The sequence below is a fragment of the Gopherus evgoodei genome, chromosome 6, assembly GCF_007399415.2.
Source record: "Gopherus evgoodei ecotype Sinaloan lineage chromosome 6, rGopEvg1_v1.p, whole genome shotgun sequence".
NCBI classification, from domain to species: domain Eukaryota; kingdom Metazoa; phylum Chordata; order Testudines; family Testudinidae; genus Gopherus; species Gopherus evgoodei.
In genome coordinates this window covers 30049435-30076376 of record NC_044327.1, presented here as the reverse complement: position 1 = coordinate 30076376, position 26942 = coordinate 30049435, and the positions used below count along the sequence as shown (strand labels likewise).

The following is a 26942-nucleotide window of genomic DNA, read 5'->3' as shown; positions in this document are numbered from 1 at the left end:
TCTAGTAGGTGATACTGTTCCCTCTGTGGTAGTACTGAACCTATGCTCCAGCCGATTGATAGGGGGGGACGGTGGTGCTGGAGATGCTGTCTTTAGGATGAGATATAAAACAGAGGATCTGAATGCTTTTGGTCAGTAAAGATCCCATAAGCCTTTTAGCAAGAGTGTGGGTGGTTAACTCCAATATCCTGGCCAGATTTCAACTGTGATTATTACATTCCACCTACTTAAATTCCATTTGCCGTTTCAGTTGGACATGGTATTCTTCACTTTCTCTGTTGTGAAGTGCTGTTGTGCACAGTTAGACAGCTGCTCTGTTCCATCCCAGTCCTGGTGGCATTTCTGTGATGTTCCACCTATATATATGGAGACAAGTTCTGCTCTTTGTAATGCTGCAGTGCTAAATTATATCCCATTTGCTGTCAAATGAAGTCAAGATTCACACTGGAGCAAAATTTGGACTGTAATCTGTAATATCAATTAGTAAAAGTCTGTAAAACTCTTTGGGGTCCAGTTGGGTGAAAGATGCAATACAGTTATTAACATGGAACCTTAATATGAGGGTTGGAGTGAACTATTTTAGAAGGAACTGAGTTTGTACTGGTAACAAGAATAAATACAAAACAGAAACTATGCATACCTCTTATTTTCTGCAGTTAGGTACATACTTGAAAGTGTCCTTCACGTTTATACTTTGATGTACTGGAAAAGCCTTTCTTTTTCTATTAGCTGTCATAAGCAAAAAACCTGATATGCATCCTATATCTTTAGGTGAAAGCAAATAAATCCAGTTCTAAGTAGTAGAGGAAAAGATCTATCTCTTTTGGTTTTTTTAGTATAGTAGATGTAGCAGTTAAGCCAAAAGCTAAAGATTTCCATTAGTGACTGAAAACTCTGTAGTGCTGTGTCGGGTTGGTTTCTGATGCAGCAGTAGACATAAGGAAAGGACCCGCCATTCTCACAAGCATAGCATTTATCATACATTTCGATGGAGGAATAGAGAGGGATGAGGAAGGTATATGGGATTAGGGATGGGAAAGTCTTTTAAGTCATGGCTTTTTTTAAGTTGAGAATGTTGAATTTGGCATCAGCTGCTTATGTATGATCACAACAAGCTGGTGTTTATACCTCTCTCTGATGTTTGCAAAAACAAAGCAGAGCTTGGGTCGATATGGCGTGTAAAGAATGCCCAGCAGGAAAATAAGTATGTGGATGAATATTTCCATGAAAATCTAGACATAATGCCAGATCCTGTGCCCATTGAAATCAGTGGGAGCTTTGCCGCTGATCTGAAAAGGAGCATGATCTGGTGCATTTTGGCTTTTCCTATGTAAATAGATATGCGCTCATGCACCTCTGTGTTGTGGTCACTTTTTTCCCAGAAAGAGATGGGATATGAACTTCCCCCCGTGTAACAGCTTGAAATTTCATTTGGAAGTAAGGAGATGCTCCTGAGAAACTCAGCCAAACAAAAACAACAAACTCTAAATCATGGAAATTATGTAAGGCTTTCTTTATCAGAAACAAATGTTGATATTCTGTCTGCACCCTAATTAAAACCATCCTGTGCAATTATAGTATGATCGAGTGCATTTCAGTCTGCTTTTCAGTTGTTACAGCCATACTTTCAACGTATTTCCCCAAGATCAGCTAGAAAACCTACAAGTATCTAAGAAAAGCTCATGGAGGAAAGATAATTGCACAGTAAACCTTGATTTGCTTCCTGAGCTAAGGAATCAAATGTGTGTATCTCCATGAAATATATTTTTTAATCATTGTATTCCGGTTGCTTGGTCAGTCTGTACCAAGAAATGTATATTTAAGGTGCAAATGCAACCTTGCTAAAATAAATAATTTTGCCAAGTTGTTTTTCCTCATAATTTCAAGTGTTTCTCAGAAATTATCACAACAGTGCTCGAAAATATTCCCTGAGTGCTTCCCAGAACCTGCACTTTCTTCTAAAAAGTTTTCTTTTTTTTATGTTAACCTTTTTATTAATCTCAACTCCTGTGTAATCATTTCTCAGTGTGCATACAGTCATGTGCATGCGCATGAACACACCCTCTCTTAGCTATGCCAAGAAGTAAATTAGAGAGCTAAAAATAGGCCTGCAGAAGAGTGTGTGTGTGTGTGTGTGTGTGTTTCTACATAAAATTAGCACAGGGTAATGGGGATCATAGGAGTCTTTTCAAAAGAGTTTAAAGCAACTTGATTTTAAAACAGACGTTCTAGGTTGAAAAGGCATATATGTTGCATAGCAGCCACCCTCACTTTTTAAATAGGCAACTTTTAAGTTGAGAGGCTTTCAGGATGACTCGAAAACATACAAGTTGTGAAGTTCAAAGAGCGCCATGAAACCAAATCTCCCCCTTTTCAGCCCTCCCCAATTAAACTCATAAAAATGAGAGTGAACTCTGTGTTTGTCTTCTACTCTAACCTATTTGTATCATCTGAGATAATCATCCTAAACCTATCACTTGTTCTGATGTGACCCAGAAGTTAGGACAAGATACATCCTGACACATATCGTCCTAACCTACAGGTCAGTAAAAATCAGGAGACAAGTTCAGCATGATTAACCATGACACTGCTTCACAGACCTAATATAGTGTGTGTATATATGTATCTATGTCTATACTAATAATATAGATAGAGAGAAGATTGAGTGTGTGTTTAGACCTGAAGAGAGGAAGCTTTAAGGTTATAGTTCATCTACCCTTAGAGGTTAATTTTATATGGTTTAGAGGCTTGAAGAATTCTCTCTTTCTGAAATCGGAAGAGAGGCACCACTATATAAAATCAAGCTGTATGGCCAGGGAAGCAAGAGCATCCATTGTATTGCTGTACAGGTTAAGCATGCTTGTCTACTGGCTTGCTTAGAAGTAAAAGCATACATTGGTATCTTTACACTGACTGACTGACTTGTACATATTGTCACAGGAGGCTTGGCTTAATCGGTACTGAGCTGAAAAAAAGTAATATAAATTGGAGCCTTTTGTCATGAAAGATTTAAATGTGGATATGATTTAATAGCTTTGGGGAGAAAATTTAGTGTGTGAGATTGTAAGAAACAAGAAATCGATTACATATAAGAAAGGACTTGAACCTCTAATCAAGTATTAAGGTATACAAAGAGATCCCTAGCTAGTTATAGCTTAATTCAAAGGGATAATGGTTAGATTTTTTTTTAATTTTCAAGTTTTTTCAAAAAATGACATTCCTATTTGCTCTTTATCTATTTCTGAATTTTAATACATACTTACAGTGATTTATAGAAACCATAACTATGTAAATATTGAACTATGCGTTATGTAGTGTACATAGGTGCTATATTTTCTATGAAATATAGTGACCCCAAACCACTTTTCTGTATTGTTAGAAAAATTGTATTTCTAGCTAAAAATTAACAATAGACAACTTGTGAATATAAACTGCTGTTTTTTTAAAAAATAAATAAAATAAAATACATAATCTACCTGTTATTCATGAATCCATCCTACAGTGTCTTGAAGTCAATAGCATGCATTTTTAATACTCTTTACTTCATATGAATGAGTCCTTCAATAAAGCAACGTAACATTCACAACATGGAAAACAAAAGAAAGATTTGCTCAAAATCTGACAAAAACCAAACAGTTTGCAGTGTTGTTCTAGCCGTGTTAGTCCCAGGTTTTTAGAGAGACAAAGTGGGTGAGGTAATATCTTCTATTGGACCAGCTGAGAGAGACAAGCTTTCGAGCTACACAGACCTTGTCTCTTTCACCAACAGAAGTTGGTCCAGTAAAAGATGTTATGTCATCAATCTTTCCGCTCTAAAAGTAAAACCGTCCGAAGTTTGCATGATTAACTACAATGGGGATTGGCAACCTTTGTCTCATAGCCCATCAGGGAAATCTGCTGGCGGGCTGGGATGGTTTATTTACCTGCAGTGTCCGCAGGTTCAGCCAATTGCAGCTCCCACTGGCCACAGTTCGCTGTTCCAGGCGAATGGGGGCTGGGGGAAGCAGCAGCCAGCACATACCTCGGCCCACGCCGCTTGCCGCAGCCCCCATTGGCCTGGAACGGGGAACTGCAGACAGTGAGAGTTGTGATTGGCAACCTAGTCCTTGTACAGCTTGTAGGATTGGCCCTAAAGATGTTAATGATTGGGGCATAGGGTGGTTTAGGGAATTAGTAATTGAATCTTTAGCTGTGCTGAGCTATCACTCAATATGGCTGGTAGGAGTAGGCTAAGGTCACTTTAAGCCAACTGTCTGATTCCATTGGGCTGTTGTCTTTGTGCCAGCTGAGGATACCCAATGCCAATCAAATCCTCAATTGCTTGTTTAAGAGCTCATTGGCACTGTAGCTGAGCCTGAAGATCTAACCCCCAGTGTTTCATAGTCCTCCCCACAACTCTAGAAAATCCCATAATAAATACTGTAAGAGTATACATAAGTGTAACATTTTGGCACTGAGAGAGGGACAATTTAGGCAAAGTGTTAGGAAAACTTCTTTTAGTGAGGATATGTATTAAACTGCAGAATAACCTCCAAAGGGAAGTGGCAGAAACTCCATCACGTAGGACATTTCAGCCCAGGCTGGACAAAATACTAGACCGTGTGCTATAAAACTCAATTATATCAAGTCTCCTGAGTGATCTAATTGGCCTTTTGATCTCTTACTTGTAGGTTTCTATGGGCTCCACAACAGAGAAGCCCGTTGTTTTCCAGTCTCATGGCTAGTTCAGATGCAAACGGCACAATCCAAATCTCATTTCTTTATTTATGTATCTATCCACATTTATAAAATAGACATTTCCTACTACACAAGCCTCTGGATGTAAAAAACATAAATTGCTATCAATAGTGCATTACAAACACCCACAGTTGGCAGCAAGCAGACAGTCCCATACTCTCTCTGGAACTCTGGGCTCAGGAACTCTCAGATCCTGCCTCCAAACAATATGAGTTGAGACTTTTCCCCTCTATTTAAACTCTGAATCAAGTAAAAGCTGTTGGGGGAGTGGACAGGGGAGAGCTCAAAATTTGAACTGTAAGGCTATTTTAGGGTCCAGGTGAGATACTGGTATTTACAAATGTAGAATCATTATAGCATGGAAGGGCAAGCCTGGTGGAGGTTGTGGTGGAATTGAATGGAGAAATAGGGAACCTTTTGAAAAGTATGCAGGGAAAATAGTCAAAAGATAACCAGTTTGAAATTTGGAAGAAAGGAAGTGTAGTCCCAGTCCCAAGGACTGCCTGCCCTTTTGGATAAATTGCATTGAATCACACTGAGTTCCTGTAAAACTGGCATTCCCTTCCACCAGGACAGCTGAAATTATAAGGCTATAGGAGTTAAAGAAGCCCTTACTGTGTTAGGAAAAATATTCAAAGCTTTGATCGCTTACTGAACCAAACCAACAAATTATAGCCTTATCCTGCAAGCAGCTCTTCACAAGGTGGTCCGTTAATCTGCACAGATCCCCATTGATGAAGACTCCACATGGCAGTGATCTGCCTACATGGATCAACTTGCAGGCTAATTTAAGGTTTTCCCCATTGTTATAGTTCTGTCATGGGTTAATTACATTCCTGTTAGATTGGATTGTGTGGTATCATTCATACCCGGTACTATGAACCATGTTAGGGGTTCATAGCCACACCTAAGATATTGCAACATAAGTGACATTAACTCATTTCATTATCTTTGCATCTTATGATTTGAGATAAATTGGAACTAAAATAAGCAAAACCTGTCCTAGCTGGAGTTTTACGTGTATATTTCATCATTTGAGAAAATTGTGATTTACAGTGCTATAAAATTAACGTGAAAAAACTTGAATCATTACTGTAATGTGGAAAATAATTTTCATATTTTCATATAAATACACTATTTTTCTACTCAAACCACTTCTGATGATTTTTTCTGCGTAGGGTACTTCTGAATGTTTAGACAGGGCTCTAAATCTGGGATCCAAGATTTAAAAAAAAAAAAATGAGGACAGCATGGAGTAGTTCCATGCAGCGGTATCTGGCAGTTCTGTGCAGTAGACACTGGGGCATCTCTGCTTGATGGTCACAGGACAGGGTTTGTTAGTAGCTACAGAGGTGGTGACATGTCCAGCATTAGCCCAGTGGGAGAGAGATTAATAAAATGTATTCATTATGTAAGTATTTTAATACATTTTTATCAATACATGCTGGAATGGATTGCCTGACATTACAGTGCAGAATTTTTAAGTTCTACCTTCAGGCAAATCTTATACTTACTAGCAAAAATGAAAGTGTGAAATGCTTTTTAATGTATATTTAACAACAGATAGTGTACTGATTACTGATGTGTATTCTCTCTGGACTTTTCCCTTGCTATCAGAAAGCAATGTGAAGAAACAACATTTTTAGACATTTATGTTATCCACATCCATCAAATGTTTACTTTTTAAATATTTGTAACTGTCATTTATAACAAGACTGTATAAAAGTTATATTTTAAGTGTAAATCAAATCCAGGTTAGAAGTTTGCAATCAATTGCCAGTAACAGTTCAGTAACACTCAAAAGCAGTGTTTCCTTTCCTCCCACCCGTTTCAGCCTTTTGATGTGTGTTGGCAATAAATGCAATTTTATATATTGCTCTTGTGGAAAAATGTACATTGTCAATATTTTTATGCTACTTTTTAATTGTCTTGGTTCAAATTCTTTGAGAATGCATTTTACAAGATTGCTCCTAATTGAATTCAGTCTTATGTCTACTTACATTTAAGAGGTAATTCTATCAAATGCGTTTATTTCATTTTTTCCTATAGTGTCACCATTTTGTGGATTAAGGTACAGTTTTCTGTATTTACAGCAAGCTGCACAGCAAGAATTCACGTCTTAAACTAATGTATGCGAAACAGTTGCATAGTACATAGATCATGTTGTTATAATAGCAGTATTGAAGGCATTTTAGATCACAGAGCCCCAGTAGTCTACATTTTGTTTGCTTTGACATTATTAAACTCAGTCTGTTTCTCTAACTGTGACTCTAATTACTACATTTGCATGGCAGAAAAGTTTGCTTTGTGGATCGACTTATATTAACACTGTTTGCATGCTGTTTTTCTGAGCTTCGTGTTTCATGTACAGGCAGCAGAGCACTTTCTATCGAATTTAATAATTATGCAGAATCAATAAGTTTTTTTTCTTTGTGTTTGTCTTTGTTGTTTCTTTGATATGGCCTCTAGGATGCTGCAGGCAAGGTGCTGGACCGCTGGGCCATCATGTCCAGGGAAGAAGAGATTATTACCCTTCAGCAGTTTCTGAGATTTGGAGAAACCAAGTCCATCGTGGAGCTGATGGCAATTCAAGAAAAGGAAGGGCAGGCTGTGGCTGTGCCATCTTCAAAGACAGATTCAGATATAAGGACTTTTATTGAAAGCAATAATCGCACAAGGAGCCCAAGTCTCCTTGCTCACCTGGAGAACAGCAACCCTTCCAGCATTCATCACTTTGAAAACATCCCGAACAGCCTTGCATTTCTGCTTCCATTCCAGTACATAAATCCTGTCTCTGCTCCATTGCTGGGGCTGCCTCCAAATGGCCTCCTGCTGGAACAGCCGGCTCTGAGGCTGCGTGAACCAAGCCTTTCTACCCAAAATGAATATAATGAAAGCAGTGAATCTGAAGTTTCCCCCACTCCTTTCAAGAATGAGCAGACATCCAGCAGAAATGCTTTGACCAGCATCACAAATGTGGAACCCAAAACTGAGCCAGCCTGTGCATCTCCCGTTCAAACATCTACACCCATCAATGATTTGTCCAAAACTGAGCACACGAAAAGCTCATTCAGGATTCACAGAATCAGAAGAATGGGATCAGCGTCAAGAAAAGGGAGAGTGTTCTGCAATGCATGTGGTAAAACTTTCTATGACAAAGGTACTCTCAAAATCCACTACAATGCAGTTCATCTGAAAATCAAACACCGGTGCACGATTGAAGGCTGCAACATGGTCTTCAGCTCTCTTAGAAGTCGCAATCGTCACAGTGCTAACCCTAACCCCCGCCTTCATATGCCTATGCTAAGGAACAACCGAGACAAAGATCTAATCCGTGCTACATCAGGAGCTGCCACCCCTGTCATAGCAAGTACAAAATCCAGTCTTACCTTAACAAGCCCTGGTCGGCCTCCAATGGGTTTTACTACTCCCCCTCTAGACCCTGTACTACAGAACCCTCTTTCTAGCCAGCTGGTTTTTCCAGCTTTAAAGACTGTCCAGCCTGTTCCTCCTTTTTACAGAAGTTTACTTACTCCTGGAGAGATGGTGAGCCCTCCAACCTCATTACCTACCAGTCCCATCATACCAACAGGTGGTTCAGTGGAGCAGCATCCTCCTCTTCCTTCAGAGTCATCGTTACCTGTGATGGTGATGCCTACCCATGAGCCTAATGCTGACCTTGCCCCTAAGAAGAAACCAAGGAAGTCAAGCATGCCAGTTAAAATAGAAAAGGAAGTTATTGATACTGCTGATGAGTTTGACGATGAAGATGATGAGGCTAATGACAACAGCACAATGGCTAATGATATTGGTCATGACAATCACTGCCATTCGCAGGAGGAAATGAGCCCAGGATTGTCTGTGAAAGACTTTTCTAAAAATGGTAGAAGCAGATGCATTTCTAGGACAGAGATAAGAAGGGCAGACAGCATGACCTCAGAAGACCAAGAGCACGAGAGAGACTATGAAAATGAGTCAGAAACCTCAGAGCCAAAATTGTGCGAGGAGTCCATGGAAGGTGATGAACACATCCATGAATCTAATGAACAGTCTATGATGAACAGTGAGATGGCAGGTGAAAATCACAATGAATCTTCTCACCGGGATATTATTAAGGTGAAGGAAGAGTTTACAGATCCTACCTATGATATGTTTTACATGAGCCAATATGGACTGTATAATGGGGGCAGTGCCAGTATGGCTGCCCTTCATGAAAGTTTCAGTTCAACATTCAACTACAACAGTCCTCAAAAGTTCTCCCCAGAAGGGGACCTGTGTTCCAGCCCAGATCCCAAGATCTGCTATGTCTGCAAGAAGAGTTTCAAAAGCTCCTATAGTGTGAAGCTTCACTACAGGAATGTTCATTTAAAAGAGATGCATGTCTGCACAGTGGCTGGCTGTAACGCTGCCTTCCCATCACGGAGAAGCAGAGACAGGTCAGTAAATATTAATTGATTTTCTACATTATTAAGTGTGTCGAATTACATAAGAAAATCCAGTTTTAGGTAGATGAAGAAATAGAGAGAGAGACACAGTAATGACTAGTGACAGTCATGCCCCCTTGGCATTGAGGGAGTGTTATCACTTTAGGTTTTCATTGTTTGACATTCAGAATAGTGTATACTATGTCACTGTCTTATGTGATCGGCTAGATAATGTCATTCTTTCTCTGTGTGTGTGTGTGTGTGTTGTATATACACTTTTGTATATAAGCTGCAGCTTTTATACATTCAGCTTTTTCTCCCTACAGTTTTCCAATCAAGGAAAGCTTCTATTAAATATATAATAATTATATACAACAAAAATATCTTCACACACACACACCGATACATAGAAACAGAAATGGATGGAGGGAAAGAACCATAGGAATAGGATACAAAAATAATCCCCATCTCTGTAGGCTTAAGTACAAATGAATACGAATCATTAATGGATATTCATTCTGCTTTATAAACAATTATAAGAAAAAAAATTAAATGTTAACATTAGCGAAATGGTTCTCTCTTTCCATGGGGGAACCTGTATCTTATTTTCCTAATATAACCGTCCAGTCCAGCTTTATTTTCTTCTCTGGCTATGAGTAGCTCCCTTCACTCTGATGGGGCAATGTACATGCAGAAAGAGGACACTAGATCCCTACATATTTTTAAGTATATGTTCTGCTGGGCCTTCAGATGACATCACACTGTAGTTATGCTGCATCAGTACTGAAACAGTTGGCCTTAAACAGAAGCCGCTGGTCCGAAACCTCTTTGGCCTTTTTTAAAATATTTTTTTTTAATTCCTAAAAAAAAATGTAATACAAATGGAATTGGTCAAGGTGGTCTTTGGTAGGATAACACAGTTATTCCATACTCTGGAAAACAAGCTCTCATTCATGACGATGAATATATTGTTACACAATGAAATATCCCTTATAGGTTCACAGCATTGGGTTCGTGTTGTGATGGTGAGAGCGATTCATTACTTGAGCTTGTTTGTTTGTTTGTTTTGTTTAATATTTTTCATTAGGGAGTAAAAATTCAGCACAGAGAGAGAGAGGAAGGAAATTGAACTCAGCTAAACATTTCACACACATTTCCTGTACCTTGTTCTGTGGAAATTGCTGGGGTTTGCAACGGATACAGGGTATAATATAAAATAAAAGCAATTTAGTGCGAAGGAGGTTAGGAAGCCAAACCTTACTTTTTCTGGAGAGTCTAGCTCCAGCATATCAGTTCTGAGATCCACTAAATAGAAGATGTGAACATAAATTAGAAAAAAAGGTAAATAGAGTAGACTATTTAGGGTACTAGAAAACTAGAAAATTTGTTTCACCAGTGAGATGAGATCAATTAAAATCAAACACCTAAAACTAAATTAAGGCCACTGTCTTGCCAGTCGGTCCACCCTTGTGGTGGAGACCTGTTAGCCTCCGTGGAGCTGGACATAAGGGTCCAGCAGGATCAGGGTCTCAGTAAGTGAAATCCTGTGCTGGCATATACCGCACATTGTGTCCTTAAAGTTGATGGGATTGCAGAGGATTTGTTAGTGCAGAATTTAGCTCAGTCTATGTGTTTTCTCAAGTGAGTTATAAAATGTCAGTCATGTGCTAAGTAAACCCATTTTGTATTCAGTGTGCAAAAAGAGAAATGGCTAGTTTAGGATTTGGAATGTTATTTGGAATGTTAAATTTCATCAGGAAACAGTTAACTTGATAGATTATGCTAATAATAAAGAAGTTAGTTCAGTGAACATATATTAGGAGAAAAAGGCCATCATGATGACATGTGTAAAGTATTTATGAGAACTGAACATTTAAAGACAGGGCACAGTTTGAAAGTATTTCAAGAACTATATAGGATACTTTGATTTAGCTTATTGAAAGCAAGCCATAAAAGTGAAATATATGATTCATAAACTTAAAATGCAGACTGCTTTCTTAAAGATAAAATTATTATTTACATGAGAGTTTGAGTTGTACTAGGCATGGGAACATCTTCCCAGTTTCACCTCACAAATAGTGTTCAAAATATGTTTCAGTTATGTGAGAGTCTTTCTGATAACTTGGGACAACAGAAATCCACAAGTTCTGAGGATTTCAGGTAGTGATAATGTATTTGAAAAGGTTTAAAGGCTAGGTACAATTTGGATGGCCTTCAAGTCTGATGCTTTTTGAGACTCACCAAAACTTTCGGGTCTGCAGAATTTGTCTGGAAAAATCTGACAGAAACCAGAAATTCTCACAAGATTTCTGATAATTCTTGCAGACGTTTGGTCAGGAAGTATCATACAAAACCATCTTTATTGTTCACTGTATTTCAGCAATTCCATGTCTGGTCTTGTCCAGGACTAGGAAGTCTAGAAGTGTACAGAAATGAAAGTGTGCAAAAGGAGGGATATGAGAATTAATCAGACATTCTTTTTATTTAATCTTCAAAAAAATTGTTTTATTAAGGGTTGAGTTGAAGGGAGAGTCTTATTTTATCCAAGCTATGTAGCCTACCCAGTGAAGGATTTTTTGCTGATTTTTAAAGAATCCTTTTTATTTAAAGGGAAAAAAAGCCTAGATCATTAAGTTTCTAGCCTTTTGGGTTTCAGACAGAGTCTCAAAGATGTAAACTAATCTATGGTGTCTTATTGGCTTTGCTGCCAAATAACAAAAGCAATAACATTTGAGAAGTGAGAACTTCTTCCAGTCACCTTAATGGACTATTAATTTTAAAACCTAATTATAACCATTTCGCTTTTAATTGCTGTACCAGAAACAAGAAATATCCAACTAATGTGCAGTAGCAAGTGAGCCTGGACATACTTGTCATGTTCTGATGTGACAGTTATTCGGGCAGGTGTATGTAACAATAAGTCTTCACATTTTGATTATTGAATTACTGAATATTTTTGACTATCCAGATGAATTCAGAAGTTTTTTGCTGTCCTTACAAATTAAAAAAGCATTTCTAATGCCACCTTCTAAAAACTTTTGGACCCTTCCCATCACCATGTGGCTTGCAGGATTTAGTGAGGTTTCCTTATTTAATTTTTTTCTGTAAATTTATTTAAAAATAAAACAAGCTGTGAAGACGGTTGAGTTTAATAAGGTGATAAATAGTTTTGATCTTTTTTTTTTCTTACAATGGCATCTGGTACAATGTATAACCTTGTACAAGCCAGCTCTGGTTAATCTAAACTTGGTTATGTTCCCCAGGCTTAGTGTGTGCCCAGAAAACTCCCCTGCTGCTCCGGTTTGTAACCCAGAGTATGGCCCTTTTAAAACTGACTTTCAAGGGATAAAGGTCCAGAGTGCAACCTTAGTTACCTAAGGCAGCTGGTCAGCTTCCTTACCATTCAAATACCTTTTTATCTGAAAGTTTTGGATATCTCCTGAGATGTATTTATATGCAGGGATGTCCTATATTAAAATGACTGGGTCTGACATAGTATGGCTATCCATATTTTCTAAAATCAGATGAAGGCGAACAGAAGACTGAGAGGGATAGACTGACATGGAATCTACCCCACACATGCATCCTCTAACTTTTCAAGATATAACAGACAAAAGAAGGGACAGAAACTCTACAGAACTCCACAGGGTTCTGTTGTCCCTTCTAAAATTCATAAGAAGTTGTTTTTTATGATTTAAGCCCTACAGTGTCTGGATTCTTTTTTTAACTAATTTTCTATTCATTGCCTTTCCCACCCGTTACCAGAAGTGTTTATGAAATCTACAATCTCTATCTTTAACTTTGATCTCTTTCCTAAAGGGAACAGTTCATTCATTCTTTCTGTTTTTTTGTTCATTCTTTCTTTTCAGTCTCATTGTTCTCAGAATCCTTTACTGTTTCTGCTCCCACCAGCTCAGGCATTTGTAACACTTCAGTTCTTCTACTAGTGGATCCTTATGGGGTATGCCTTCTTGCAGGAAAGCAACAAAGAGTGAAAGATAAGAGAAATCATGCCAAAGAAGGTGATGTCAGACAGGAGCAAGAGTAGAGGTCTGCCTGGGGACAGGAAAACATCTCTGGAAAGTGGTCAAGAAGATGGAGAAATAGGACAAGGATATGCTGGACAGCTGCCTGAAAAATAGGCTTGAATGTGTGCTCTGGTACAGTTTGTTCATCTGGGTGGGAGAAAGGGAGAAGTTTTAGTTGAGACTGTTGTTTCTGTGAAGGGAATCATCCTGGAGTAAATAGCCCTCAGAGGAGGAGGAGGGCTGGTCTGTGATGAAGGAAAGGTTTGTGATGGGTAGGGTGACCAGATGTCCTGATTTTATAAGGACAGTCGCAATATTTGGGGCTTTTTCTTATATAGGCACCTATTACCCCCCAACCCGTCCCAATTTTTCACACTTGCTATCTGGTCACCCTAGTGATGGAGTCTTCACAGAGTAAGTCCCTCCTGTTCCTGCTTTTCCACCCTCAGCCTCCCTCTCGGTTTTTCTTAAACTAGGTACTGCCCCTGCCTCACAAAGTAAGCTGGAATGGATGGGCTGCTCCTCAGAGACAGTATTCTGGAGCCAGCAACTCAATAAGCTCTTTTGTGCCATAGACCAGGCCAAGATGAGGGCAGGCAGGCAGATAGAAAGAGGGTATTTTCCAGCTCAGTGAAGGCATGGGAAGTTCCAAAGTTTCTTGGGTGGGGCAGGAGGAGTCATAAGTTAGTAATCAGCTGGAGAGGAAGTGAAAAGGTAGGCAGATGGGGTAGGAGAGAGTGAAGAGAAAAGATATTGTAGTTGAGTTAACTCAGCTCCCATCCCTCACCTAGGATTGTAGAGTTAAAGAAGGCTTGGGTTCAGATTCAATACCTGTGAAATCAGAGGTACCATTTTTGACCAGGCCTTAATGGTAAACTAATGTCAGTATTTCAGTGAGAAGGAACACCTGTTCTTCTCCTTATCAGCTCTATTGCATTTTAATAAGTTAAAATCTATTTTATATTGGTACCATCAATTTAAAAATCTCTGTTACTTAGGACTAGGTTGGAATGCTGTGTTAATAAGGACATGTTACCCCATTTTCCATGCCCTAATTATATGGAAAATAAATTTATTTCCTGCATACCTGTTTAGCATTACAAAGATGAAACTCTCCCTTTTTGCCTTTTTTTGACTAAAGTAAGAATATTAATTGTTCAGGTTTCTCTTTAAATTTTCTCAGAAAGTGAGCATGTGTGTGTGTTTTGCAAGGTGGGAAAGGTGATTCAACCCATGAATAAATTTTAAAACAAAATAATATTTGCTTAGGGTTACTTATAAATAAATATGAGGCAACTATTGGTGCCAAGTGTGATCCTGCCATTTGATTGCTAGTTAAATCAGTCCAGATTTAAACATGTAAACTCCTTGATTTGTGTGGAGTAAGACATCTGTATTTGGTTTATTAAAACCTGCTGACATCTCCAGAACTAAATTTGTGCGCATATAGGCCTCTGGGTAGCTATATTGAAAAAGCAGAGACGTATACTTTTTGCTCATCTGCTTACCTGACTTCCAGCCCTGTACAGGTGTGCTTGAATAAATTAACATCAGATACCTCTGATGAGCCACTGCATACATTATCAACAGAGGTGAAGATGTGAAAAACATGCTACCTGCCTCCTGTTATCACCTCCTCAACACAAAAGCATCCATTTTTTCATCATCCCGCTATGTTTGGAAACTTATACAAAAAACTTTTTAGAAACTGCTTTTCAAGAAATGCACGCGATTTTAGGAGCAGATTGCTCCAAGAAGATATTCGACACTAGTTTATGGTTACTATTAATATATTTCCCCTAATATCATTAGCTGTCAGATACAGCTTGTTTCCCTTCACTAATAACAAGAAGAGAACATTTTAAGACATCTATTTGATTGTGACCAGACAATCAAAACCAGTTTTTGCTATATTATTTTTCAAATCTGAACCTGTTTACACATTTGCTGTTGGTACAGGAATTCATGGTTTTAAAAAGAATATGTGAATATAATGTACAATTCTATGAACCAGTAGGTTTCCTTAGGAAGTCACTAAAATGTGCTTGTTTGTTTACATTCAAACAAGTCTTTCTTTCACAAGAGAGCCTGGTTGTAAAGAAATAATTTCTGTGACCCTGATGTTGAGTAGTAACTTTTTCTGTGGATAGTTCCATGGATGTCAGTGGGACTATATGCAGAGTATGATATAATCAGTCCAAGTAAGGAAGACAGAATGAAGGTCAGAGTGAATTAACTCTTATATGAGTGATCTGCCAGCTACCATGTAGCAGCTCATTTTTACTGTAGAGGATGAAGTAAAAGAAGCGTGGGGGATAAAAGCATACAAGCCCAATCTTACTCACATGACAAGCCCTAACACCAGGCTGCTTACTTGAGTAAGGGTTGCAGGATCAGGTGTGTTGTGGAGGAAATTCTTTCTCTTTTTCACCCAGTAATGAATTGTATTGACATCTATTACCATCATTTTATTGTTGTAGTAGTTTGAAAATGAAGGTAAAGCTTACATCTTCTGAACTTGCCCCACATAACACAGGATTTTATATTGTTGTGTCAACCGGCAAAAGTAAATCCAGGACTTTTCAGTGACCTGCAAAGTCTGTCTAAATAATCATTGACCCACAAGCATTAAGAAAGGTGGTAAACATAATTAAGTCAGTAAAAGCACTGGCTGGAACATGGCATGTATGGAGGAATATTTTCCCCTGATGCAAGACCGGATTTAGGGGCAGGCGATCCAGGTGACTGCCTGAGGTGCCAGGCATGGGGGGGGGGGTGCTGGATTTGGGGTATTATTTTTATTGTTAGCCATAAAAGGGAAATGTATTGTCTTCTATGACGGAGAAATCATGTATGCATCTGTGCATCAAAGTCGTGAAATGGGCTACAAATGCAATACAAAATAAGGTATTCAAATGTTTAACATATGGAGGGGGCGTCGAAGACATTCCTCACCTGGGGCACCATTTGGTCTAGGGCTGGCCCTGTCCTGCTCTGCTCTATATGTTTAACTCTCATAATTGTCTATGAAAATTACATATATGACTGTGTCAAGGGAAGAATATGCAGCATAAGTGCAAGTTTAAAAAAAAAAACCCAACCCAGCTCTTAATCCTTAATCCTGACCTACAGGTTTTTCAATCCTGAGCTTCTCTTCAATAAAGATTGCCTAGTGTGCCAAGTTATGTGGAGTGTTTGTGACGCGGGTCCCCGGTGTCCATAGGGAACTAGCCTGGAGACCACCCAATGTATGTTCACATACAGTAGCAACAATTAAAAAGTCAACTTTTACACAATAGTGACCACACCAGGATCTATGGGATGCCAGGAAATGTTGTGGTATCAGATACCATTGTGTGGTGACGGTGACGGTGTGTATGTTGCCATTTTAATAATAATCACTGTGTATTAGTTGTTGTAAGTTCCAAATCCAATATGTCCTCTAATGAAATCCTAGAGCTTTAACTTGTGCCTCCTAGTTCCCAGCATCATCTTTTACATGAGCACTTTGCCTTGTGCTAAGAATTTATTTTTTTTTAATTAAGAGCTCATTTCATATTTAAGCTTGCCCTAAAAAGCATTCCTTAAAGACACTGCCTAAGAAATAATTTAACATTTTTGCCATAAGGCACCTACAAGCTTCATATAAATGAACATGGAAGAGAAATGAAAGAGTTTTGTGTTTGTCAAAAATGTACGCTATGAATAAAAAAGGACTTTGGTGTATATGTATATAAATATAAAGCATTTGGGATGGAGGGGGAGAGAGATAAGAGGTGGAATTGGGTTGAGGATATGGGGGTTTTTTTTAATGTCATTTTGTTTTCATCTTCTTTTTTGTTGTTGCCAAACTGTATGACCTAAAACACAAATTGTAAATTCCTGGTAAAAAGCTGGTACTTTTAAGCATTAGTGATCTTGACTAAGTACTTTACAAACTTTATTCATTACTTTAGTAACTAAAAGAAATTTTTTTGCCCACTTTCAGTTCAGTACTTCTCTCTCACACACACACCTTTTCTTTGTATGCCACAATAAAAAACAATTTAACATTGTCTGTTTACGGCTGAAAATACAAATGGAAGACAGTTAATTTTGCTGCCCATAAATCTTAACTATTGCCTTTGTGTCTGGCACACAACATGTAAAAACAAAAAACTATCTATCTACTGATGTAGATAGTTGATATAGTTGTACTGATAGATATGTATCTAAAAATACAATGAAGAGGGAGAGAAATCAGGTCTACCATGAGAAGGTAAGATGGGCCCTTGATTTAAGAAGCAGATGCATGTAGCTGATGCAGGTGCTGCCATAGAGGACAGTAGATCCTTAGTAGTAAGTCTCTCAGGTCTGATACCAAGATATGGGAGCAGCACTAATTCTGCAGCCTTTTTAGTCTGTTCTGTCACAGAGGGGGCACTGCTGGGTCAGTCAGCTCACTAGTAATTGTGTTTTACAGACTTCTAAAGCAATTGGCTCAGTCAGTCCCAATTCAATAAAAGTGGAAAGCGAGAGCGAGAGCACTTTTGTTCTATTTTTTACTTGAAATTATTTCATTCAGCAGTCTGTCTTTTTTATTACCAGGACTTGACATTAGCACTCCAAGCTATATTAGCATCCATTTCAGCAGTTCAGTAATGGTATTAAAAAAACACTTAACTTCAACGGTGAATGGTTGTATGACAGTACCATAAAAATCCACATTAAAAAAAAACTTATGTATTTGTCCCTGCAAATTATTTTTCACTTGTTTAACCACTTCAAAACTATGCTCTCTTGACTGGCATTTGCAAGGGCTCTTGCTGCAAGGAAAGCTTGCAGTGGAGCTGGGAGGCCACTCCACCAACAAAGGCATAAAGGGAAAAATCAAGGCATTTAAAAAAAAGGCAATCAGAACAAACAAACAAAAAAAGAAACCTACCAGCTAGGTAGATAAACCTTCCACTTGTCAACACTGTTAGGACTGGCAAACTCAAAACATCAAAGGTAAAAAAAAAAAAAAAAAAAAAAAAAAAAAACTCTTTGGCACCTGGAACATTTCTGGGATTTCATTTTGAACCTATCACTCTCCAAACTTGGGACAGGAGCCTAACTACCTTGGCACTGCAGCATGCTCATAAATGACTGCATTAGGTTCTAAATTTTGATTAAACATTCTGTAATTAATCAATGGCAGACATGAAGCAGTTGGCAGGGTCCAGAGCTGCAAAATGTTTAAGACATAAAACATTACAAAGTAATTAGAATGTGCTCCTTCAAGAGAAGGATTGCCTTCAATAAAGAGGTAAATGATAGCATCATGTTTATTGTGGACGTAGGCAGCCAGTGCAATATGATAAACTGCAGGAGATACACATATCAGTAATCATCCACATTATTAGTGTCATTAATCATAATTCTAAAAATATGACAGCAGCAGCCAACTTTTTGACCAATTTTGCTTCTGCCTGTTGGCCGTTATAACTTCACTAATAGACTGCAGAGCTCCTGTGCGTGGCAGTTTGCATTGGGAATGGAAGGTTAATTATATTTGAGCTGCTGATTCCTTCTCTCCTTGGAGAAGACTGAGCACTTTGACAATCCCAGGAGCTCACTGCTGTTAAACCAGTAAAAGTACTTTATTGAAATTTTCTTTGTTGGTCAGGAATGAGTAGATGTTTCAAATGAGATATAAGCGCCAGGCTGGGATGGCTGCTAATGTGTCTTGCTCCAAAATAATCCTTGGACAGCAAACTGAACTTATACTTCCCTTAGATCTCTTTGCATGGTCTCCCGTGGCTCGGTAAAAAGTTGAGAATTTAATAACCACTGACAATGGTATGTATGGAACAATCTCAGAGGATTGGCATTGCTAAGGCGTTGGGGTTTGAGTGGAGAGAGTTGGTATGATTGTTTAGGATAATCAGCTATCAGTTGACCTGAAAGTTGTACTTTATTCAGTAATGTAAAATTACTAATAGGAAAGCCCTGTTGAAATTCCACATAGTATTTTGTTTTATATCTCTTCTGGTTCTATATAAATAAATCCAGCATTTTTAGATAACCAAAGCAGGGTGAATAGCGCATGAGGTTTGGCTCTGCACTGAAGATAATAGAATAAAAGAACAACAGAATAAAATCACTGAAAGGCTTGTGAACCTTCCAAGCAAATCTGATCTAATGTGTTGCTTTGCACCAACATCTTGACAAATATATGTATTTTAGTTTCAGGAAAGACTGAGTTTCACTTTGAGATTTTGCATTCACTCAAACCTGAGATTCAAAGTGGAATTCATGGGTTAGATGTAAAGCAGAAGAGACTGTTTGCACAAATTCCTTCAAACCCATTGAATTTTGCCTGCTGTGGTAAAGAAAAAATGACTGATTATGAACCTTGGATCATATAATATTTACAAAGATATAATTTAAAAAATAAATGTCAATTCATGTATTACTTGAACAACAAATTCCTACAGGAAATCTGTATTCTTTAAGGGTGAAATTCTGCACAGAGGGCCAGCACAAAACCCTAAGCACCACGTAAAACATGTGGTAAGTGGATACGTGGTGTATAGGACTTTGTGGGGCGTGCTCTGCTTTAGGATGAATTTCACCTTAAGGCTCAGGTAGATTCTCGTACCAGTCTAGGACAAATGGCCTTATTCTAAATTGTGCTTAGCACCCATAGCTCATGTTGAAAGATTCTGCTCCAGATGAGGTTAAATTCTGGCTGTGTAATGTTTTTATAATTAGTTAGCTCATTTTGGAAATGTTTCGTGAGATAAATCTTTTTATTTTAAACTTTTTTCACTAGTCCAGATATTAGACAAGAGTGCTGGCTATTTTGTAATGATACTCTGCTTCCAGGCAGCTGGCAAATAAAGTGTGAGGTTGAAGTGTTACAATGAACTTATATCATTTCTGAGTAACTCTGGCAAATACTCCAGTGGTTATGCTTTTCATTTGTAATATCTTCTAATCTTTAATGGGCAACAATAGTAATATATTAAGAGTGCGACATGACCTTGATGCTTCTGAGCACACACAGCTGTTGTGAAAGTGTAATTCTGTTCATTCCGTAAGGATCGTCTCACTAACACCTCAACAGGTATGTACTGAATTATTGCGCCTTTCAAGAATCCTAAACCTGTCAGATTTTACTAAAACCTCATATGGGAAGAAAACATTGTAGTCAAATATCAATTCCATATTTAACCTGAACATCCACTCACATAGTCAGCCATCCTCCCTTCCAAAATACCATCTCAACATTTACATTTTTTTATGCATTCCACAGTGATGACAAATTGTTTTTTGACTCTAGCTCTAGATTAAGTATGCAAAAGGCATTTTTGCCTCTGCCAACAAACCAATAATTCTCACTAACATCTTCAGAGTTACAACATTTATAAAGTTGCAAAGTGGAGTAAACAAACCATCTGTTTGGCTTTACCATATATGTCATGCTCTCTTATTAGCATATTACGATTCATTTAGTAAACAAATTTGGTGATTTCGTTCATGTCAAAGTTATGGGAAGATTGAAGATAATTAACATTCCTGGGACAGGCACATTAATACATTGCTTCCTCTGCAAAGTCAAATGGCTTCTCAGGAGAATCACCCCTTGTTGACAAGATGAGACTGTCAATTTTGTTTGCCTGCCACATTAGGGGCCATAAGGGGATGGCAAGCTCTGAGAAAGAGGAGCAGTGTAGGCAGCATAATTCACTGCGAATTGAGAAAAGAAGTCTAATTCTGATAAATGGTCGACCCCAATACATCCTACCTGTTATTACAACAGACGTGCCGTATCTGTGCAGTAAATTAGTTAAACCCCTAAAGAGTTTGGTGGGAGCTTATCTTCAAGCGAATAATTTGAGTGTAGCGGGAGCTGTCTTCGTGACCAGTGTGAATGATTTGTTTCATATTGAAAGGGATTGAAATGACTGGGTTCCACATTTTTAATTTGCAAGAACTTGCTTGTCCTTCATTTCCTGCATTTAATAAGCACTTCTTTACTTTTTTTTTTTAATAGGTGCTGAACTGTATTTTACCTTTTGGATTTTCTTACTATGAAAGGTTAATATTTTCAGATTTTTAAAGCCTCAAGAATCAATGTTATTGCCTGGGCTCCTCATATTAAAATTGCCATTATTTCAAACCAAACCAAACCCAAGGCACATTAAGCACGATCAGATAAGAAGAAAACAGAATCTGCTAAAACTGAAAACGTTTGTGTGAAATCCTGGCCCCATTGAAGTTAATGGGAGTTTTATCTTTGACTTCAATGGAGCCATGATTTTAGTGTCTTTCAGACCTATGTTATGTTGGCTTGGATGGATGGAGGGATTTTTTTTTTGTATGTAGGACAGCCAGATAGCATTGAAGAGCAACTTAGAAAGTAGGAAAATTAGAACTGCAAATGGAAAAAACCATTTCTTAACCAGATTCCAATACTTACTAAGTTCTAGGAACTATTTTCTGATTCATTTTTAAAGTAAATAGGGGAAAATGTTTACTACTTCCTTCTTAAAGAACATCAGAGTTAAAGCAAAGACCTTCTCTCATAACTATGCACATTGTTACGTTTAGTCAAGTTTTTACTTCTCATGCTTTGATTTTAGCTGTATGAAACTCAGCATTTTCAGTGTGCAGAGATTTTGAGAAAGAAAAAATTGGCTTAGCATATGTTCGCATATTCTGGGCTTTGTTTTGCATTTCAGGCTCAAATAAACATGGAAACTGAAAGTGAAATTCAGGCAAAGCTACAATTTATTGCCTTGTTTGGGATCAAAATCACATGAAATTGCCAATTTTTAAACAAAACCATAAATCTTCATTTGTAACCTCTGGGGCAAAGAGGATCCCTATGGAACTTGGCCCATATTTGTTCACACCAACAAAGAGTGAGAGGAATTATTTATGGTGAGCTAAGGGACTATAACTAGGACAAATGGGGTGGTACAAAGGAAAAATTTAAGCTGAATAACAGAAAAAAAATTCTAGTGAGCTGTAGGCAGCTATGGGAAAAAGTTTTCCGAGAGCAGCAGTTTTCAAACTTTTTGAGCTGAGTCACCTATTTGAGATAAAAACTTTGGTTGTCTCCCCTGCCCAACCCAGACAAAAAGAGCTTAGTCATGGCGCTCCCTCCCCAAGCCACGCTGCATGGGTCTGAAGCCCAAGCTGCCTGGCGTTGCTGCTCGCCCCACCCCCTGCCCCAAACATTCCGAAGGAGGTGCGCCCCAGAGTTTGAAAGCCTCTGACCTAAAGGAACAGTGGAAATCTCAGTGCTTGGCTGGCAAGGCATAGTAACATGTCCCCAGGGGAGATGAGTTGAATAGCACCGGCAAAAAAAAAAAAAAATGGTCTGGAAGACCAGGTAGATCATTTCTATCTCTAGCTTCTAGGAAGTGTTTGCAAATCGTAGCAAACATTCTGACAAATCTGTGCTCAGTTTTTGTGGAGTAATGAAACCCCATGTCAGCTGAATGTTGTATGGTTTCAGGTTTCATAATAAAATATTAGCCACTTTCTGGTTATAGGTGATTGATTAGTACTATTGCCTGGAAGCAGGAGGGATTTTTTTTATGTTGTGTTTTAATGTAATAATTCTACAAATATTTTTTTATCACGTTACTTAATGTCGGGATCACTTACAGTAATTTAAAGCAAAGCTGTCCAAAGAGTCAAGGCCCAGTGCTGCAAGCTATTGAGCATTGTCTGCTTCCATTGAAGAAGTTAGGCGGCGGCTTTGCACAATACCTAGTTTTTGGATAAAAAGAGCATTCACTTTCCAAGCTGCACAATCCAATTTCCCCAATGTTCAAATGTCCACTAAGGGTGAACTTTGTCCCAGTGCAGACGGGCACCCCTGGATTGGACCTAAGTGGTGCATAGGCTTTGTATCAAGCCTCTACACAAAGGTGAATTTCCCCCTATATTATTAATTCCCCCTCTCTTAAAAAAATAAAAATAAAAAACATTAATACTAAATAAAAATAAACTAAAATAAAACAGTCATTACATTTTTCTTTCCAACAAATAGTAAATTGGCAGAATCAGACTCATTGGCAAGTGTTGAAAGGAACTGCTGAAGAGTACCAGACTGGATTTATGAGCTGTATAAATGGCATGTGCATTTAATTGACCATGTTTCTTAGACTTATAATCCCCTTTCTTTTGTTGATGCATAGTCCATCTCTCGCAAGTGAAGCTGGGTAGTAGTAGGTAGGGTGGAACATACAGTGCATTTTATTTGTGGAAGAATATTTTACTGAAATTTCAGAATGAAGGGAAAAAATTACCACAAGTGGCATCACAATCATATAAGATAACTATCCATAGTCAATACAGCTGAGGATTGTCACAGAACTTCCAGTCTGACAGGAAAAAAAGGTGAATTGGGAAGTCTGATAACCTCCCTGCCTGTCTGCAGCCACAGATTTCATCTTTATCATCATCCTCATCATCATCTTTTTAGCGGTACTGATTCATTCTTAAGATTGTTGAGTTTAGACTGCAGAACTTCCCGCTGGTGAGAATTTGTCCACACTCTTCTTCTCACCATATGGCTAATTCATGAATAGCTGTATGGAAGAAGAATATTAATTACCTGGAAAAGCTAGAGCCATTATGGGCTTCATAAAATGATTAAAACTTCGGTAAAACACTTTTGCTACTGTAAACAGCATTGTACAACATATTTTTTTTGGAGGGGGGGAATCCCTTTTTACAAGGAAAAAATATTCAAAATGGAAATGTCTATTAGCTAAGCAGATACAAGTACACTTTTTAGTATAGAAATGTTTTAAAAAATCTCAGGTCAACAACCCCTCATTCTTCCTCCTTGCCTGAGATTGGGTAGACCCAATCTCTATAATTGATTGGTATCTGTCCTTTGGTCATGTTCTTTGACCTTGTATTTCTCTGTTCAGATCTTTAGCTTTCTAATTCGTTTTATTTAATATTTATGTTATAGCAACACCCAAAGGTCCTGATCAGGATCAGAGCCCCGTTTTGGTAGGTGATGTACAAATGTAGGAGCAAACATTGTTCCTGCCCTGAAAGACTATCTAAGAAGTCAAGGAGCATACAAATGATGAAAGGAGAGCGAGACAAATCTGCTATGCTCAATTTATATATGATTTTTCTACACACACATACATTTGCCATTTGTATTTATTTTAGTTATGTAATTTCATAAATAAATACTAACTATCCCAAACTGCCTTTCAACCTAGCCAATGGACCTGGTTCACTTTTTTGCAGACATTGTAGTAAAAATGTGTCGTGAGAAGATGTATGAAGGAGGAGTGGGTAGCAACCATACCGATCAGTTCAGGGAAAGCATTTCATGCCTAAAGGATGATGTGGAAGAAAGCACAGGTATTTTGGGGAGGATCAGTCAACAGGTGGCACTCAAAGGCTTGCATGTTGCAGAAGCAGAGGTTAACATGCTAAGAGTTGAGAGTAGATAAGCAAGGGGGGCAGAGTTGTGAAAGATCTTGAAGGTCAGGATAAGAAGCCTGAACCGGATATGGTGCAAGGGATGGACTCACTGGAGAGATTTACAAGGGGTAGTGATGTGATCCAAGCTGCAGTTAAGGAAGATAAAAATAGCAGCAGCTTCTTTGTGAGGGTTGATATAGGTGACAGGGAAGCCAAAGAGGAAGAAGTTGCACCGTTGAAGACAGAGGGTGATGATGACAACAATTTTAGGGCTCTGCTTATTCCTTTCTCTCTCTCTCTGGTTATGCTCTGTGCTTTCAGAGCACTGCCTCTGCTCATACACTCCATTCCAAATTTGTAAAATGCCCTTCTCCATGGCTTTCAACACACTCAGTTTTGCTTCCAAGTCCCACTCTCTTTTAGCTATTAATACTAGTGCCTTCCTGCTTCCTGGCCTTCTCCCTTTTTGTGCTGCTGGTTTCTTCAAGGTCTCTTTTCCTTTGGGCTCTCCTCTTTGCTTTCATAACTTCCTTCTGCCTCAGGTCCTGTATCCTCAGCTGTCCTAATGCACACAGACATCCGGGTCACCAGACTTTCTTTGCCATTGAAGCTCTGGAAACACTAAGGCCCTTGTTCAGGAAAGCATCTCTGTTCAGGACGCCACTCAAGCATCTTCTTAAGTGCTGTCCTGAGTTGGGATCTTGCAGCACACTGCCATGTTCTTAATGCACTGGACAGGAAAAGGAAGGAATGTAGAATCATCCTCCAGTGTAATGTGAACTCATTTTCTCCCCTTTCCTATGCCACCAATCATTCACCCCCGACAATCTGAGTGGCTGACAACTTCAATACAGAATATTCCAAATTCTAATGGAGCTTTAACCTCTATGGCTTTGGTTTCAATGCAAAATTTCAAACCCACAGTGTCCAAAGGAATGCAGGTTTTTCCCCTCAGTGCGGTCCTCCCATCCTTCGTGGAATATTTTTGCATATAATATTTAGGAGAATTATTAAACACAAGTCAAATAGATTAAGAAATAAATGTAAAATAATCAATTCTTTTGAACTGTGGTTGCATAATGGAAATCGACTGCTATGAATGAACTTACGTTCCAAAGTTATGAACAGCAGAGCTAATGCACTGCCATGAGTTCATCTTTATTATTGCATTACACCTGAATCTATTGATAAAGTAGGGTTTTTTTAAGCTAGGGATGGCACTTAATTGAATAAAAGTCAATGTAATTATATTAGGAAAAGCCAACAGTACTGCTGACAGCGGAAAAGGGACACTGCTGAACAGAGTGCCAGAACTTGTCCACACATTTCTGCACATCGTTTAGCTGACAGATATTAAGGGCTGGTACATAGATTAATTAGATTACTGATTGCCACTGCTGCAAGTGAGAATTGAATCACGGAGGCATCTTGCCCTATCATAGCATCAGTGGGGTTGCATCTTTCCACAGATCATCCTCAGGAAGGCATATGTCCATTTGGGGGTCTCAGAGCATCCTTTTTAACCATGTTAATTTATTGTTATCTCTTCTTCATTCAATGAATTTTGAAGTTATTTTCACTACACATCTGGCTGCTGTTTTCCTAGCAGCGACTCAAGGAAATAGTAAATGCAGATGTGTGAGAAACAACAGACAGCTACAGTTAACCCAGCCAGTTTTACATGGCAGCACATTCCCATATTCTTTTTAGTGGTGAAATTAAGGGTTGGGGAAAGGAGTAGGAGAAATGGTAAGAAATAAATCCAGAAGAGCATTTCAGGAGTTTGCAGTTAGCTGTTATTTTGATAAGCACAACAATGCTTTTACACTCATGCAATAACTTTGGTGATACCATAGCTGCTTGTCAGCATATATAGGCTTTCACAGTAAGCATTTCCTATGCCATGCTTAGCAACTTCCACTTGGAGTCATCTACCATCTGACACTGGAAAGGCAAGAAATAACTGTTGAAGCAGGGACTATAGGGACAACTTCTGTTTATCATTCATATCTGTACACACTGCTTGCATCTGTTTAGAGCTCATTTGTGGATTATGATGTGAATTTGCTTTGTCTAATTTGATTTATGATTTTGGATTGTGTGGCTGATCCAATATCCACCACAACAGCAGTGTAAGTGAACTGATGGCTGACAGAAAATGATCTCACAGTCAAGACTTTTTTTAACCTGTATTTTATTGTTTTAAGATTTTGTTAATTTTTTAAACCAGATATGTCTGGATTGGAATGTGAATTTGTTCTCTCTCTCTTTCTTTCTCTCTCTTTCTCTCTCTCTCTTTCTCTTTGTGATCTCGATTTAG

General features: G+C 38.4%; 1 protein-coding gene across 1 annotated transcript in view; it reads left to right on the top strand.

The window, feature by feature from the left end:
• Nucleotides 1-26942, top strand: part of BNC2 (basonuclin 2) — a 290775-nt gene that overhangs the window by 260647 nt on the left and 3186 nt on the right. Inside the window, exon 4 of the mRNA XM_030567533.1 lies at nt 7207-9173. Coding sequence (XP_030423393.1) covers nt 7207-9173 — 1967 coding nt within the window. The remainder of the gene's footprint in view (nt 1-7206; nt 9174-26942) is intronic.